The sequence below is a fragment of the Monopterus albus genome, unplaced genomic scaffold (genome assembly GCF_001952655.1).
Source record: "Monopterus albus unplaced genomic scaffold, M_albus_1.0 scaffold36.1, whole genome shotgun sequence".
In the NCBI taxonomy this organism is placed as follows: Eukaryota; Metazoa; Chordata; class Actinopteri; order Synbranchiformes; family Synbranchidae; genus Monopterus; species Monopterus albus.
In genome coordinates, this window is record NW_018127916.1 from 596,638 (window position 1) to 614,252 (window position 17,615).

General features: G+C 40.5%; 2 protein-coding genes across 4 annotated transcripts in view; one reads left to right on the top strand and one right to left on the bottom strand.

Moving 5' to 3' along the window:
* The window catches only part of camk1a (calcium/calmodulin-dependent protein kinase Ia), a 22,860-nt gene extending 11,296 nt beyond the window's left edge, over positions 1-11,564 (bottom strand). Inside the window, exons 1-3 of one of the 3 annotated variants that reach the window (XM_020597958.1) lie at positions 11,330-11,564; positions 9,829-10,027; positions 7,248-7,366 (exon numbers count right to left, since the gene is read on the bottom strand). In XM_020597958.1, the coding sequence (XP_020453614.1) occupies positions 7,248-7,333 (86 nt within the window). In that variant the 5' untranslated portion in view covers positions 7,334-7,366; positions 9,829-10,027; positions 11,330-11,564. Of the gene's footprint in view, positions 1-7,247; positions 7,367-9,824; positions 10,189-11,329 lie in introns of those variants that run through there. The other 2 variants (XM_020597957.1, XM_020597959.1) reach the window with 2 other exon arrangements.
* The window catches only part of LOC109958960 (protein polybromo-1-like), a 13,108-nt gene continuing 6,633 nt past the window's right edge, over positions 11,141-17,615 (top strand). The window contains exons 1-18 of the mRNA XM_020597960.1: positions 11,141-11,261; positions 11,579-11,754; positions 11,910-12,007; positions 12,242-12,389; positions 12,522-12,668; positions 12,976-13,092; positions 13,353-13,421; positions 13,536-13,634; positions 13,712-13,797; positions 13,930-14,021; positions 14,107-14,323; positions 14,493-14,634; positions 14,833-14,918; positions 15,094-15,373; positions 15,471-15,596; positions 16,003-16,610; positions 16,699-16,919; positions 17,013-17,204. Coding sequence (XP_020453616.1) covers positions 11,605-11,754; positions 11,910-12,007; positions 12,242-12,389; positions 12,522-12,668; positions 12,976-13,092; positions 13,353-13,421; positions 13,536-13,634; positions 13,712-13,797; positions 13,930-14,021; positions 14,107-14,323; positions 14,493-14,634; positions 14,833-14,918; positions 15,094-15,373; positions 15,471-15,596; positions 16,003-16,610; positions 16,699-16,919; positions 17,013-17,204 — 2,878 coding nt within the window. The 5' untranslated portion in view covers positions 11,141-11,261; positions 11,579-11,604. The remainder of the gene's footprint in view (positions 11,262-11,578; positions 11,755-11,909; positions 12,008-12,241; positions 12,390-12,521; positions 12,669-12,975; positions 13,093-13,352; positions 13,422-13,535; positions 13,635-13,711; positions 13,798-13,929; positions 14,022-14,106; positions 14,324-14,492; positions 14,635-14,832; positions 14,919-15,093; positions 15,374-15,470; positions 15,597-16,002; positions 16,611-16,698; positions 16,920-17,012; positions 17,205-17,615) is intronic.

Below are 17,615 nucleotides of genomic sequence, written 5' to 3' on the forward strand. Positions count from 1 at the left end.
CCATCAAGGTCAAAATCCATTCCCCTTACAGTATTAATCCAAGTTTCAGAAATAGCAATTATATTAAAAGAATGTGTCAGACTACTAAGATAATGTTTTATACTCTGGAAGTTTGCATATAAACTTCTGCTATTAAAATGAATTAGTGATAATTTATTTTCAGTCTTGACATTGCTGTTAAACTGCTCATCCGTGTAATACTTGCAGTTATTTTCAGAGTTCTTAAAAAAGTTTTTTTCAGGGTCAAAATCTTCGTCCGGTTCATGATAATGAATTTCAGTATTTCCAATTGTGTTCAGTTCCAGATCCATTCCCTCAAAAACTATTAACTTCTGTAACAAATCACTTGCCTCATTCCGTACATGGGTCATGCTTGTTGTTGTTGGTTCCAATGCTCATCTGCCATCGCAGATATCAATATACTAGCGTATTAATGATGATGAGAGAGAGACTAGTGTGTATTTACAGTCTCCCCACAGGAGTGTGGGAGGGAGCACAGGAGGAGGCCTGAATACATGAACATCGTTAGCAACAATAGGGATCCTTTACATTTGTGTGAAGCAACACTATCATGCAATACCCAATGGGCACTCCGTGCTCAGGTTTGAGCAAGTATTTTCTTCTTTTGTCACTGCAGAGCATGTGAGGGGTCTTAACTTTACTTAAGTCTGTAACCTTAAACAAAACAATGCAGATCTGCTGTTGCCAACAGCAACCATGTGATAAGAAGGCAAACATCTCTCACTTTGTTTATTTAGCTTTTAGTGGTTATTATCATTTCATTATAGAGCTGAAGAGTTACTGTCCAACCTGACCATCTCTCAGTTCGCCTCCTCCCAGTGTGGAATATTTTTCGATCGCCCTATCACAATAAATGCTCAGTGTGAATCTTCGTAATTGTTGAGGTGGCTTTATACTGTGGCCATCATGTGCCTGACGAACCAGCGCAGCAGAAATGTTTGCACAGCGAAGCTCAAGCTCAAGAGGAGACATGATTCTCAGACGCATCTTTGGTTTCATTGTTATAGAATCCTTAAAATAAACCCAAAGTAAAATTACATAAACTTCCCATTCTCATCGACCCGTAAAAGCTTTTTAATGTGTTTAAGTCTGCAGCATTGCACCAGATGGTCAAGAGTGCTGAACTCCTATTATCAATCAGTAGAAATCTTTAGTCTTATTGGCTGTTTAAAATGGTATGGTCAGTGGTCTGAGTGTAGGACACAGACAGCTGAGTTCATTATTAAATAAAATGTGAGAAACTCCATTGTTATAAATTTAGTCTTGGATGGAGAGGTGGTTGTGCTTGTTAGTTCTCAAAATGAACCACTTTAGTAAAACCTTGCAGTTCACTTGAGCCCAAACTGTCCCTGAAATGGTCCAGTAACAGCAATGAAATCCTCAAAATCCAGTTGGATACCTGTAGAATACAATGCTAGAGGCTCATAATATTAAATATTTCATCAACTATTGGATGAATCTTTGGACAGGCACATTCCCCAGAGGAAGGTAATCCCCTGCCCCCTTTCCCTCTAGTGCCACCAGCAGGCTGACCTTTTTGGGTTTTGGTGAAAAGTCTCAACAACCACTGAATGGACTGCCATGAAATTTGTTCCATTAGATGAATTCTAAAAACTTTAGTAATCAACTGACTTTTCAACTAGAGTAATGTGTCCAGTACTTTAATGACATTCCCATCAGCTTCAGCTGTACAGTACTTACACATCAGCATGTTAGCGTGCTATAGGATTTACTGTACCTCTAAGAACCATTGCGCCAACCTTTACAGACTCACAAATCTCTTACTATGGCTGTGTCGTAGTCTTGTTGAAATACAACAGATAAACAAATACGCAGGTGAAAAGGAGGAAGAGCAACATTAACTGTAATTTTATACTAATGAAATGTTTACACTAAATATAAAATATTTGTGAGTGACAGAACGAGAGACATAGAAGAGGATTTTACTGTTGCCACGAGATGCATTGTTATTAACCATCCCTCTGCTCCTTTCTCCTTGGAGATGTAGTGGTGGGCTCTCAGCGGGTTTGGGAGAGGAACACAGGATGGATGAGGAGAGGAAGCTGCTGTAGGTACTGAACTAATGAGATTCTGTGAAGAGCTGATATGTAGGCTACCTCTCTGCATTATACAGAAGGGCCGTTTATGTTATTGTCCAGCCTTGCTGACTTCTGTTCAGTCGCAGAACTGACCAGATACTAGCAATCATGAACCACTGAAGTCCAGACACGTCATTTTGTCTGCTTTATGCCAGTTAGTACTCCTGGTACACACATTAGAGTTTGTCTCAGTCACTTTAATACATTTCTCAGATCAGAAATAAAATTCTACTTGTTCAGCCTCCACATCATCCACTCACTTGTGCACATCATATAAGCAATTTCTCATTGTTTTTAACAAACTGCAAATTCTTTGGCACATTCATGCAAATGATTATGTACAATTGTCTGCTGTTTCCTGCATTATTAGTTGCTTATGTCATGTTGATCAAAATATATTATACCGGGTCTCTGTTGTCTGACCTCCCAAAACAACTAGTCATTAGTTCATTGCACTGTAATTCCCCAAACAGCGTTGCATGTACAGTCTCCTTAAGGGCTGTTTCCTATTTTTACATTTCTAATTTTGTACTTTTTCCTATGTGCTATTCAGTGTTGTAAAACACTTTCTTTTCTGTATCACATCAGAGAATACTTACGAAGTACAAAGTACAGTGACTTGTTCGTAATCAATGGCACAAGGATTTGTCTGTTTGATGCACAGACACGTTCAGTGACATAAGTATTTACTTTTGAGAGATAAACTAAGGATTTTGAAAAAGTGACAGGCTTTTGCAGCTAATCCACTGTGTGGTGCTGTTTGTATGAACGGTTTGGAGAAATGCTCTTACAAAATGCGTTTGCAAACGTTAAGGATGGTTCAAGAAATGTACCAAAGCAAGTGAGAAAAACTGTAACTAACAAATTAAAATAAATAAGTTCCATATGAGTCATTGGCCTCGTAGATGATGCATCTGTCAGCTTGGCTGTTTCTGTGTGAGTGAAAAAGACTGTCACAGCATAATTTTAGAGATTTTGACAGATGAACTGGACCTATATAAGACAGACAGATAGACACACACAGAGAGAGAGAGAGAGAAAAAGCATGACATACAAGCACTATGTCTGGTAATCATGTAACTGGAACAGTGATGGTGTCTGCCCCAAAGTCATCAGCACAACATGAACACTACAGCATTCTGTCACATGCACACCCACACACTCACACACGTTTGTTTTCATTTCTTATGGGGACTTTACACCGACTTGCATTCATTTCCTTGAGACTTATACTAACCTTAACTAGAACCACTACTTGTCTGACCCTAACCCTTACTCATAACCAACCATGCCATCACCCTAAAATTCAGCATCTGGTCCCCACAAGGAAGGTGAGTCCCCACATGTGAGTGGGCTCCCGCTTTTGAAAAGGTTTCAAAGACACTGTAATCCCGGCTGTCCATATGGGCAAATATTGATTCACACATTCTCATCCTCGTCTCTCGGTGCTTTCACTATGATCACTGTGCTCTTATTTCAGTCTCCCATGTCTTCAAGGCTTCATCTGGGTGTAAATATTTAGTAACAACTCATTTCTACATAAGATTTAGTTTGCATGGTGCCAACTGTTTAAAAATTAGTGATGCATCAATCTCCATATAATAAATACTGTACCTACAATTCAACTAGACTAAGTTTAATCTTATGAACAGTGTTGTTCTGTTAGACAAGCTGTCTAATATCTCCTTCCAGAGGACCCATTTGTGCATCAGTACCAATAACTTCCCCTTTAAGTCTAGCCCCAACATCCCAATTCATACTACACCATGGGCAAAAGTTACTATTTCAAAGTAATTCTATGGCACATTTAACAACATTGTAATACAGAGACATTCATGATGCAAACATCAATGAAAGAATTATTAAACAAGTTAAAACTTTTAGCAATTACAGTGACAGCAGCAATAAGTGATGGGTGAGTTGCTCTGTCTCATGAAATCTATAGTCTTTAACAAAAACCCAGAGGGTAAAAACCTCCAGATCAAACTTAAGAAAACCTAAGACAGGTAGTGTTAAGTGTTCATTTGACTGGATAAAAATCAGATGACTGTGATTTTAAATTATAGTCCAAAAGGCATCTGACTGCAAATAAATCATAAAAACGTGCTTTTGGGGATTTTTTTGGGGCAAAAACTACTTGCTATTCCTGTTAAACACCAATCCCCAAGTGCTGTACTAATGCTCCCTGAGAGTAGTAGAGGAATTTTGACTAATTGTTTTCTAGAGGTGACACAGGCACATATTGACAGCATGTACTGCCAGGAAAAAACACCTTCAAAACATTGTGTTTGCTTTCTGTGCAGAACGTTAACTGAGAGGATCGATACCATTCCCTTCACTGTGCGATAAACATAAAGTTTCCATCAGCAGCTTGTCAGCTTAGCTTGGCATAACAACTGTAAACAGGTGAAACAGCTAATCTACCCACCAGCACTTATAAAAAGGGGCATATTAACACATGTTGCTTATTTAATCTGTACAAAAACTAGAGTGTGAAAACAACGCATTGATTTTACAGCAGGTTATGTGCTGGGCTACTTCTTGAATGGGCACTGTAACTTCCACCATGAGATTTCTGCCTGGAAATCTCATGGTGAGAAAATGGGGTCTCTGCCTGGAAATCTCATGGTGAGAAAAAAACACTTTCCAAATATTGAACTATTCCTTTAATCATCAGCGACAATTTCTTGTGAGATTTAAACAAACAAGATGCACTAATAGGTGAGCTGTAGAGGTACAGGTGGACTTTATAACATTTGAACAGCGCCAGGTTAGCTGTTTCTAAGAGGAATACTAAGGATGCAAAGCTAAGCTAACTAGCTATAAAAAGAGTTCTACCACATCTATATACTAGTTGCCTGTCTTGTCAAGTTCATCCTAGGAAAGGTACATTGTTAAAGGTGAAATGGTTTAATGCCAATAACAGAAAGGTTAAAACACGTGACACCAAACAGTGACAGTCATGATAACTTAAGAGAGTGGGATCTTTTCATCTGCTAACCCGCCCTTGAGGATAGCTTGAGCTAAAGTGGACTACAAACAGAGGTAGAACAGTGAGGATTACCTGGATCTGGGTATAATATTTCAACATAAAGCAATAAACTTCATACACTGAATTCCTGGATAAAGCTCCTCTGTAATCTTCTCCCTGAGCATAAGGAACTTTATCTCTCTCTGTTGTTGTGATTTTGGGAATGGTACCATGCTATCCAGGCAACTTTTCAGCCCTTGTTATATAACTCATAATATCACCCTACAAAATTCTTCTAAATTATTAATCATTAAATCATTACTGAGTTATTTGAATTCTCAAATATACAGTCCTACAGTGCTCAACGAAACCAGGCAGATTCATCAGCTACCAACTAGTATTTCACTTTTTGTATGTGGACCAGAGTTGCTCAGTCATAAATATCTGCAGCCTCTCTGGGGAAGCAAGTGTGATTCCGAGACAAAAGAAAACAACCACATTCCATATGGTGTCTTTGCAGGTGGAGGTGTGCTACAGTAGGTCACTTGTACTTAGTTTGGTGGGGTAGGGGTGGGTGATGGGGAGAGGTTGACATCTGGGCCCAGTCCTGTTCCCCTGGAGAGTGCAGTCACAGGTCTCCATCACCATATAGGGGAGGTTTGCTACTGTATATATAAATATAAACTATTTTGGATCTTATACTGTATACTGTAACAACAACATGTAATTGGGCTTAATGTGAAAGCAACAGAAAATGTAAGTTGTCACGAGCTTTCACATGGGTGGGTTGAACTTGGGCTTTACGGTTTTACAGTCAAACTGCAGTGGGCAGTTAAACCTGCAGGTTTATCTTGATTAAATTCACACAACTGTCTCTTATGCCTCCAGTCCATCATTACATGATCACAGAAAGGTGTAGCTGATTTTCATTTTTAGAGAGGATAAAGACAAAGAGAGATGAGTCATATTCAAAATGACAGTTTACATCAGGAGGCATGCCATAAGCTGCATTCTTATAACTAGTGAGTAATAAGAAGGAACCACTGAATTTAGTCACATACAGTAGATTCGGGCAGGATTAAAACCTACTTTCACAGTCTTCATACAAAAGAGAAAGAAAAGCAGGGAAACCAAGACTAATTTGATCACCTCTGTGATACCAGTACCAGCATGTCAAAGAACAAGATGGTCCAGACCCTTTTGGTTTCATATATACAGCTACAGTATTTACTTTGCATTGACTTTGACTTGTCAATGTAAAATTCCTAACTGTAATCCCTTTAAAACTTTTTTGTACTTCTCAGAGAAAAGTCAAGTTGGCAAGGGTAGGGAATAACGGCATTTGGCATACTTCTAGATAAGTGGGAAATCGCTGAGTCAGCATCCACCAGTTGCCAAGAACAAGACAAGTCTGAGTCAAAATAGGCGTACCTATGTGACAGGCACATCCAAAATGCTAGTCACGTCTCTTGAGACAGACTTACATTCTGCAGCCCTGGCAGAGTGGAGGCAAAAATGAGTGGGTCTGACCCTTCACTTTCTTCAGCTGTTTGTAACTCATGCATGTACACTGTTACTTGCAAGCACCCATCAGTACACACAGCAGACTATACAGTACAGAGCAGCTTCATTATATTTCCCTCAAACTCAAGTAAGCAACCAGTGACAATGTAAGGGAACTCTGCCTGGCCTCATGTTTGCTGTTTATCAATTGTGTTTTTGTAATTTGATTTAAGTATAATAACTAAATCTCTAATAATGAACAGATCTGACAAAGGGCACCTGTTAAGACAGGGCCTCTGAAACAAGCCACATTTAAAGCCTGTTCATTCAGATCACACAAAAAAACACTGTGGGGCCTAGTTGTGCAGATAGTTTTACATTCATTTTCATAGAGGCATCCACTGCTGAGAGTGCAGTCACCTCAAGACTATGGAGGAAAATGGAACCAGTGCAATGGAAATAAACGGCACTAAAATTACATTAGAAAAATTCAAGAGCATTGCACCTTTCCTGTGTCAGCTGGCATTGAAGCTGAAGCAATCAGGGGACGCTAGAGGATTTGAAGGCCACTGGTGCAGCCGCCCACTCTGCTCAGTTTTGAATCCAATCTCATTGTGATAACAGCACTAAACTTAGTAGGCTACATAACTTACGTTCCCAGCACTTCTTTGAAGTCATAATGCTCTTTGATGTCGCATGTCTTCTTTTTCCATCCATTTCCATCCTCTCCAAGAGGCATCCTACAATGCTGAACAGATTCACCACGCTACAGCTACAAGAGAACAAGAACACAATTAAAAACAGTGAATAGACTCAGATTGTGCACAATTACAGTTTTGATGCAGCATGTGTATTCAAACAGATAACTGTTTGATCAAAAGGATTGTGCAAAACTGAACCAACAATGGATATATTGATTGAACCAGTGCTTTTTAACAAATATAAATGTCCATCCATCCATTTTCTGCCACTTATCTGGGGTCAGGACGCAGTGACAGACTAAGAGTGATTCAAATATAAATGTTTAAGATGAAAATTCACTCCAAGGTACTATTTCCTCACAGTGGGAAAACAGATATGAGCTGACTTTAGGTATTGTAACATCAGCTGGGAAGAAGGGTCGAGAGCCAAGAGCTTGCCTTTTTCTCGTTTACACAGCAACCACAGAACACAGGAACACTAACTCACTCCAACAAGTCCCGCCAAGTCCAAACTATATGCCTCCTGCCCAGAGGGGCAATTTGGGAGACCCCACCAACAGTGTCTCCCCTCTGGCATTATGGGGAGTCCCACGAGGTGCTGCTCATAACAGAGTCCCTTAGCGTTGGGGGAGCCTCCACCGGCATTCAGGCCACTCTGGTGGCTCCTGGGCAGCTGGTCAAGAGGTTCTGGAGCTCGTGGCTGGCTCCCATTGTTCGACTGCCCACCCTCAGGTGAAGCCAAGGGCCGGTATGGTGCGAATCTGTCCCTGTGAAGTACCAGCCAGTTCCACATAATAAGCCTGTAGAGCCCTGGCCTCCAGGGTGAAGACAACTCAGTCGGCTGTCTCCTCAGTTAACCAGCCATTCACCCTTGCTGCCATTGGCGCTTGGATGAGGTATGTCTATAGTGGCTCTTCCTCACTGTAGTGTGCCAGCTGCACCTCTTCTTATCGGGCTGCTCCTGACTCCATGCTGCGGGCTAGTCGAAGGTGTGGAGTTGGCGCTCTGGTGCAGCTCCTCTGTCCTGTCTGGCGAGCCTTGCTGGCACCATCAGCGGGCTCATTTTGATGGGTTCTTGCTGAGAGTGGGGTGGCAGGCAATCTCAAAGGAGATACTTCTGCTCTGTTTTGTAGCACCACTCCTTCTTCCAGCCAGGCGATAAGTTTGTTGATCTTCCAGAATGATGTCATCGTGTCTGGAGATCCCACTTCAGACACAAATGTAATCAATGGCTGGGAAGAAGGGTCGGGAGACCACAGCTAGTCTTTTCCTCTTCCATTGTCAGCCAAGGAACACACAGCATGCACAGAACAGAGGAACACTAACACACTCTAATAAGTCCCACCAAGTGCAAACTACAGTATATACCTCCCACCCAGAGGGGCATTCTGGGAGACCTCGCCAACAGTTTCTCTCCTCTGGCATTATGGGGAGTCCCATCATTTACTGCTCTGCCCCAGTGCTACAGCATTACACCAAAATCAATGAACTCCTACATTATTTAACACACTTTATTAAGAGTATTTACATTTCAATAAGTATAATTTCTCTGAATTCCAGTTTAGCTAATGGCTTTCAAATGATTTTCCTAAATAAATGTTCTGTTTATTGTTACTCATGCTTGTATTTGTAAAACCACTAGTTAGATTGCACTGAATGACAAGAAGGAAAGTTAATATAGTCTGTTCTGATATGCAGAAATATCAAGAGGAAAACACTAAGCCCGGCCTACAGCAGTCTTCTATTTCTACTTTCTGTTATGTTATTCTTTATTCTATCACCATGCATGCAAGGAAAAATGAACTTTTTATAAGGTTGTATAAAAATGTAAAGACCAAATGAATGTGAACAAAAACATCAACAGGAAACAGACAAAAATAAACTTGCAAACTAACAGGGAGACACAGCGCAACAATGAATAGCAACAAAATTGCAGGTTGAAACTGAGGCAGCAGAGACAGTCGCAATAAAGGAACCATGTACCGTGGCAAAAACAAATGCATGGTCAGTACAGGTAGAATTCAGCTGCGGGACCTGAGCTTTATTTAACATCTGAAGGTTTAAACAATTAGGGCGCCCTGAAGAAAATTTTAAAAAATCAACAAATAGTAGACTACAAGAGCTCTGATCAAATGGAAACGATTCCTCTGAGAAACATTTCATAACCTCTGCATTAAGGCTAAAGGGCGTGAATGAAAACTGGGAGGCTGAATGGAGATTAAAACGTTTTTTCAGTGCAATATGTCTGCATTATTCAAATAAGTCCGCTTTTTGTTGTAGTATTCATGCGGGTAGGCTACAGAAAGAAAAGGCGCTGTGGGTGTGCGAAGCATACTGCAGCGCTCAAGGGTATGGCAGTCAACTGAAGGCAGCATCCTCAGGGTAAATCAGGAGGCTGCAGATATGCGACATGGGAGCGCACCAAAAGCGCGGTAAGTTCTATTGTACAAAGAAAAAGATAAATACGGTTGATAGTGTATATCAGTGATGTATAGCTGTAAAACACACACACACACATGCACAACCTACCTACCTAAATGGCGATGTAGCTGTGATGTGTTCTACTTTCCCCTGCCAGCGAAGTGGTTGCTGTGCTTGTGCGCAGCGCTGGGTCCAGACTTCTCCTGACGTCAGGAAAACCAGACGTCTGTGGACGTAGTGCAGCATAAAAGCACTCACTGTTCTCTTCACGTGTTTTGCGATTCACATTTTGGTAGTCACCGTCAGGTAGCCTAGAGGATATGCGAATAGTTATTTTGTGCAGCTGCTTGTTCTTCAAGAGCCTCTTGGAGCAGGGGATGCTCTTGCTTTAGCAGAGTATGCAGGGTTTGCATACAGTTTTAAGGGTTTTCAAAGCGTCATAACAGGTCACTGATAGCCTATTAATGAGTAACACAAGACACACGCAAGCAGCATGTATAAAATTAAAGTACTTTCATACTGAAAGTGGGCTGTGCCCTAGAATGACAGGGGACTGGCACCTTCAACAGTCCTGAAATATTGTCCAATTGTATGAAGCTGTCAGGCTTTTTGTGGGAGGTATTCTTGTACTTGCCACATTATTTTGTGAGGATGGCTAAACTGACTAGAGTGCCTAACAGTGCGGTTTTAACTGCTGAGATGCAGATTGCTTTTTTTTTATTTCATCCTTAAACCATCCTAACCTTTATCCCAATTTCCAAAACCTGTTGCTGAAGACTGACCACCTCTGGAGGAAGCCTTAAAGACTGGCTTATTAACCTAATCAAGCTTTAAGCAGACAGCTACATAGAGGCAGCATAGATGATTTTGCCTTTGATTGTCTGATCTTAAACAGATTCATTCAAAGACAGTGTTTGGAACCTGGCTGGACAGGTTATGTTATTGGAGTGTGTATAAACATTACCACACGTTTCAACCTGGCAAATCAGCTGTTTTACCATTATTTTTAGACCATAGTCAAACTTATAAATTGTTTCATGTTGCACAAATAAAAGCAGAAGAGAAATTACTAGTGATGAACAAAATTTAGGTTAGGTTAATTTATTGTAGTTTATTATTATTTTCTATTTTATCTTGTTTTACTATTTTTAAATTCTATTTGTGTGTGCAAACCCTTCCTTCTGTTTCTTCAGTTTCTTTTGTTACTACATTTTTGTCCTTCTGCATTTAAAGCACTTTCAATTTCCTTCTTGTCGAAACGTGCTACAAATAGGCTACAGTAAAGTTTCTTTGCGTTGTCTGCACTGTTATAGGATTTCTTAGACCAAAATTCTGCTTTTGCACAAACTTTCAATATTAACTACAGTTGTAGTTAAATATTATATTTATATATACATGCACCTAAACATTAGGGGCAGCACTGCCTCTGGTGGCGCCTTCCTTCTCTGCAAACAAACAACTACCGGTCAAGAGTTTTCAAACAGTACTAGCTTTCTGATAGTCATTGTCGCTCAGGGAACTACGTCAAACTTTGCTCAGTTCGGGGTAATGTTTGTTTCTTGAAAGTCAGTTTCTTCGTTTATTTATTCAAGATCCCATGTATCTTTGCTTACTTTATAATATTTAGCTTGGCTGTGTCGTTAAGAAAGCGGCAAACCAGCTAGGATAACATGCTAACATTTGCTCATCTGCTTTGTTTCATACATCCAGGTGGTGCTAACGCTAACCATTTCAGTTTACTCATGCATCAGTTGTAGCCTTGTTATGAACAGGGACAGGAACAACTGGTGTTCCCTAGAATCTAGATTAATGGCATGTCGATCTGGCTAAAATCCACAATACAATTAACTTTCTTTTGATAGCTAGCCTGTTGTTAAACCAGCCCACAATGTCGGCGAGCTCCAAGAGGAGAAGAGCCACTTCACCCTCCAGCAGTGCCAGCGGAGGGGGAGACCTCGATGATACTTCCTCCTCTAACGTTACTCCTGGAAGTGGCAGGAAAAGAAGAAGAATCGCCAGTATTCCTCCTGTGGACATGGTAGATGCACTTCGTTTATTGTATGATTTGTATGTGTGAAATGTGTTTTCAGTCTTCAGAGGATGTGAGCTCTTGTCTTACTTTCCATGCGTGCATTTGTAAACATGTTAACAGTTATTAATGAGCTGTGACTTAGTTCACCTTCTGCTCTGCAGATTGCTGTATGCCATGAGTTGTTCAACGCTGTCAGGGACCACAAGGACGATCAGGGGAGGCAACTTAGTGAATTTTTTCTTAGAGTACCAAAGAGAAGGTATTGCAACGTAAAGTCTGGGGTCATAATCATGGTATTACTAAAGGGATGACCTTCAGATTTAATGTGAATGCCTACTACCACATGTTGGCTGTTACTGCATTTTATATTGAGATTGGACAGTTTGACTGGTGGTTGGGTGTTGCTGGGCAGCTCATTAAGACAAATGAAAAAAGTACTAAATAGTTTAGGTGAATATGGTGATGCTTGCATTCTCCTATTATGCTTTTTCAGAAATCAACCTGATTATTATGAGGCGGTGTCCCAGCCAATTGATATGATAAAAATTCAGTATAAACTGAAGTCAGAAGACTATAATGATGTGGAGCAGCTTACTGCAGATTTCCAGCTCCTGTTCAACAATGCCAAATCATTCTACAAGGTCAGGAGAAGAGAGTTCTTCTACTTATTTACTTTTTTTTATAACTTCAAAACAGTGTAGTGTGAGTGTTGGTGTTTTAATGTTCTTGACAATCTTAATTAATTTTATTTCTTTTCATGGTCAACAATTCAGAGTGACAGTGAGGAGTATCAAGCTGCATGCAAGTTATGGGAGGTATATTTGCAAACCAGGAGTGAGTTTGTGCAGCCTAGTGAAGGAGATGAGGATGATGAAGATGGTGACGATACAGATAATCCTGGAATGTCAAATGAAGATGAGGTCAGTTCTTTTTATCATTTCTGCTCGGTTGAATGCTCCTAATGAGCTCCTGTGTTCATACACAGCTCTCTGTAAACGATAAACAAACAAAGTGGTGCAGACCACCCCATACAATTGCTTCTGCAGGAGCATTGAAGGGAGGGGTCTCTTTGTTTGACTGTTGAGTTCAAATAACAACCATTTTTCTCCAGCTTTGCTGACTCCTTTAAGTAGAATAATCTTCTTTTTGTGGAAAATTGTCTTTATTGTAATAAATAACAAGGGCCATATAACTGGAGCAGAACTAATGTGTGCATATTTCTTTCAGACCTCAACTGGCAGCTTAAAGGAGGTGCTGGAGCAACTCTTGGAGGCTGTTGTGTCGCACGCTGATCCCTCAGGGCGTCTGGTCAGTGAACTATTCCAGAAGCTGCCCTCCAAAGTGGTAAGTCCTTGAAATGTCTTTGGACATTATGCGTCTGAAATGGTTACACATTTTTCACATTTCAAGGCCACTAACAACAATATCAACAATAAAAGACACACGAATAAAGCTTCATTCTATCACAAACATAAGTTCAGATTTTGATTAATCTAGGTCAGTTTAGAAGTGTTAAATCCTGTTCTGTTGTTGCTTGGTTTTATTCTATCAGGCTGCAGCCCTGATCTGTATTTTGTCATGCAGAATTTGTCTTTCTTTCTTAGCATTATCCAGACTACTATGCCATTATAAAGGAGCCGATAGATTTGAGAATGATCGCTCAAAGAATACAGGTAGGCAACTTACTTGCTGACTTATTGCTGTATTGTGCACTATCCATTTTAAAATTCACTGATTTTAGAATGTCATGATATTATATTTTCACCTGCACTAATTTTTTTGTGTAGATTGGATACTATAAAAGTGTCAGTGCTATAGCCAAGGACATTGATCTGATGGCTAAAAATGCCAAAACGTATAATGAACCAGGATCTCAGGTTTTTAAGGTAAACTCTTTTTTGATAGTATTTTTTTTACAAGATGTACCATCCCAAATATTAACAGCAGTTCTCTCATTGTATAGGATGCTAACACCATAAAGAAAGTCTTCATCCAGCGGAAGACTGAACTAGAACACAGTGAACCCACTAAATCTAGTCTTCGCATCAGGTATTAAACAACAATTGCATTTTAGATTTCAATGTATTTTTGTCTTGGATAAGAGCAGATGATCCTGTACTCAAAATTGATTATTTTAAGTTCTGCATGGTGCATGTTTTGTTTTTTTACTGTTTTATTCAGAAATCGCAGGTCTGGCCAGGGGGATCAGCTTTCTAGTGTCAGTGTAGCTCTTCACTATGGTTCAGAAAGTGAGGATGACCCTGTGCTCTCTGGTAAGTGTCTATGCCTTAGGCAGCAGAGAAGTTCATTTTGTATTTGTGTTGAAACGGTACCAGTTTACTATGGAAATGTCTGCAGGCTCTGTGTGCTATGACGAGGGAGAGTCAGAAGCTGAGAGTCAGAGTTCTAGTATGGAGATGAGCAACCCGATCTTCCAGCTGTATGAAGCTGTGAGGGGCGCCAGGAACAGCCAGGGCCAGGTCTTCTCTGAACCGTTCCAGCACCTGCCCTCTCGTAGGGAATATCCTGACTATTATCAGCAGATTAAACACCCCATCGCTCTGCAGCAGATCAGGTAAGGAGCAATCCTTTACTGTGTTTAGTCAGTTTTATATCAAAAACCAAAAAGGCATAAAACTTTAATGATGCCCACAAATGTGGTATGCAGTCATATTTAAAAATGAACTTTTTTCCACTGTGTGACAGTTCTAGAAGAAGTTCAGACTTTTTTGATTCTTTACTAGAGCGAAGATGAAGAATGGGGAATATGAAAGTGTGGAACAGATGGAGGCTGATCTCAATCTGATGTTTGAGAACGCAAAGCGCTACAACATGCCTAACTCAAGCATTTATAAACGGGCCTTCAGGCTTCAGCAAATCATGCAGGTGCTGACTTCTGAATTACGTACAGGTTGTGCTGTAAAATGTTTTTACTTCAGTTAGGCAAAGAAAAAATATATACATAATTTGAATCCATAAACATGAATACATTTCAAATAAAAATAGAAAATTGAGATAATGGGACAGAAATAGATAGGTGAGAAGATATAAGTGTCCACTGAGCTACTGTATTTGTCTGTATAGGCAAAAAAGAGGGAACTTCTGAGAAGAGATGATGAGGATGGAGACAGCATTCTGTCGTCTGATGCAGGGAGCATCAAGAGGAAAAGGTAGAAGAATTTTTATAAGTTTGTTGCTATTTTTCTACCTCCAGTAGCATCGTAATGTACTTGCTAAAATAAAATAATACATCACTCTTAAGGCGTTGTTTTTTATGTCATTGCCTTCAATGGCAGGTCTGTGCTGTCCATGCTTATACTTAATCTGTTTTTCATTCTTCTTAAGCCACAAGAAAAACATCAAAAAGAACCGAATGAAATCTCTGTACGCTGCAGTGACTGAGGCAAGGGAGGCCGGCACCAATCGACGTCTCTGTGATCTTTTTATGGTTAAACCATCCAAAAAGGACTACCCTGACTACTATAATGTCATCCTTGAACCGATGGACCTGAAGACCATTGAGCACAACGTTCGCAGTGAACGCTACACCACAGAGGAAGCTCTGATGGAAGACATGAAGCTGATGTTCCGTAACGCCCGGCATTATAATGAGGAGGGATCTCAGGTTGGCAGCGTAAATCCATTTCACTTTTTCTATTATTGCAGATAAAACTTTTGCCTTGAGGTAAATTCTTCTGGCACTTAATTTTTGGATTATGTAGGTGTATAACGATGCTGATATCCTGGAGAAGATACTGAAAGACAAGCGCAAGGAGTTAGGACCTCCACTTGAAGAAGATGATGTGGGTTCTCCAAAACTGAAACTGAGTAAGTTTTGTCATGACAGTGTTTTTGTATGTTTGGGCCCATTTACTAAAAATCTGATGCACTTCACAATACTGTCAAAAATGTAACCATATGGTTATAGATTTTTTTTTTTTTACCATCAAGGCAGCCATAGTATTTTATTTATTTTGATTATGATATGAAAACTTGCAAGGGTTTGAAACAGCTCAGTGCAAGGTAATGCATCATAGCAAACATTATGTTTATAATCCACCAAATTGCACTAGCATTAACCCAGACTTTGGCTACTCTAGTGTGCCATATAAACACAAGGCAGAAACTGTGAAAAAAGTGGCAAGAGATAATCAGGTCTTTGCAGAGCTCTGTGCTCTTGAGGGCTTTCTTGTTGCTGTTTACTTTAGGGTTTACAATTCATTTTAATGTTTTAAAAAAATCTAAGTGTATTAGTCCAAATACCTCACCCCTCTCCAGCAGAGGCTAAATGAACTCTATGATGCTGTGCGAAACTTCACTGACCGCCGAGGCCGGCGTCTAAGCACAATCTTCCTCCGTTTGCCATCTCGTGCTGAATTGCCCGACTACTATGCTACCATCAAGAAGCCCATCGATATGGAGCGCCTGCGAAGCCATATCGCAGGCCGGCCGTCCCCAGCACGGGAAAGGGAGGACTTTGCGCTTATGTTCAACAATGCCTGTATGTACAATGAGCCCGAGTCTCTGATCTATCGGGATGCTCTAGTGTTGCATCGTGTGCTGCTGGAGACACGCAAGCAGCAGGAGGGAAGTGAAGACTCCAGGCCTCCTGCTGTGGGACCTCTGGTGCGAGAGCTGATCAGGAACCTGTTTGTGTCCGTGCTGGGCCACCAGGATGAAGAGGGCCGATGCTACAGTGACTCGCTGGCAGAGATTCCCGCTGTGGATCCAGCTGCTCCTGAGAAGCCTCCACTTAACTTTGATATCATCAGGATGAACGTGGAGCGAGGCCGCTACAGGAGGCTGGACGTTTTCCAGGAACACATGTTTGAAGTGCTGGAGAAGGCACGGAGGCTGCACAGGTATATAAAGTTACTCTGAAAAGACCGTCTGCATGATTTATATGTACAAGAGAATCAAGCTTTATCAATACATTTTTTACATTTGCAGGACTGACTCTGAGGTATTTGAGGATGCCGTGGAACTACAACAGTTTTTCATTAAGATCAGGGATGAGCTATGCAAGAATGGAGAGATCCTGCTGTCCTCTGCACTGAACTATACATTCAAACACCTGCACAGTGATGTGGAGCAGGAAAAAAGAGAGAAAATTCCCAAAGAGATTGAGGAGGACAAGCAAAAGAAGGAAGAAGATGAGGAGGAAAGTAAAGGTACATGACCTCTTGGCATAATACACAGGTTTGAAGGATACATCAAAATGTTGTGGTATTAATTTGAAATTATTATATATTTCTCACCCAAAGAGGGTGGGAAAGCAGCGTACCTACAAGGAGAAGCTTGGCAGTCAGAGATGGAGACAAAGCATGTGTACAGTCAGGACTGCAGCTTTGAAAACAGCACCTACCATGTGGGGGACTTTGTCTACGTGGAGCCGTCGGAGCCGAACCTAAAGCCACATATTGTCTGTATTGAACGCCTGTGGGGTGATGAAGCAGGTAACACACTCATTGCTTTTTTTGCAACTGTTTTAGAACAAGAGCAAATGTTATACCTTTTCATGACATTCCCCAAACAATCAGTGATCTGAAGATAGAAGATGTTATAAGATAGGACGTTACCGACCTAATGGAGGACATAACAAGTGCTATGGATGAAAGGAAATACACGATGGGAATATTTATTGACCTAAAAAAAGCATTTGACACAATCAATCATTAATTATTAATGGATAAGTTAGAAAAATATGGGATCAAAGGAATGGTTCTGAAATGGATTAGAAGTTATTTGACACAGAGGTGTCAATTTGTGAAGTTGGGTGAATACCAATTGAGTGAGCTGGACATTGTATGTGGAGTGCCTCAGGGTTCTGTTTTGGGACCTAAATTATTTATATTATACATTAATGA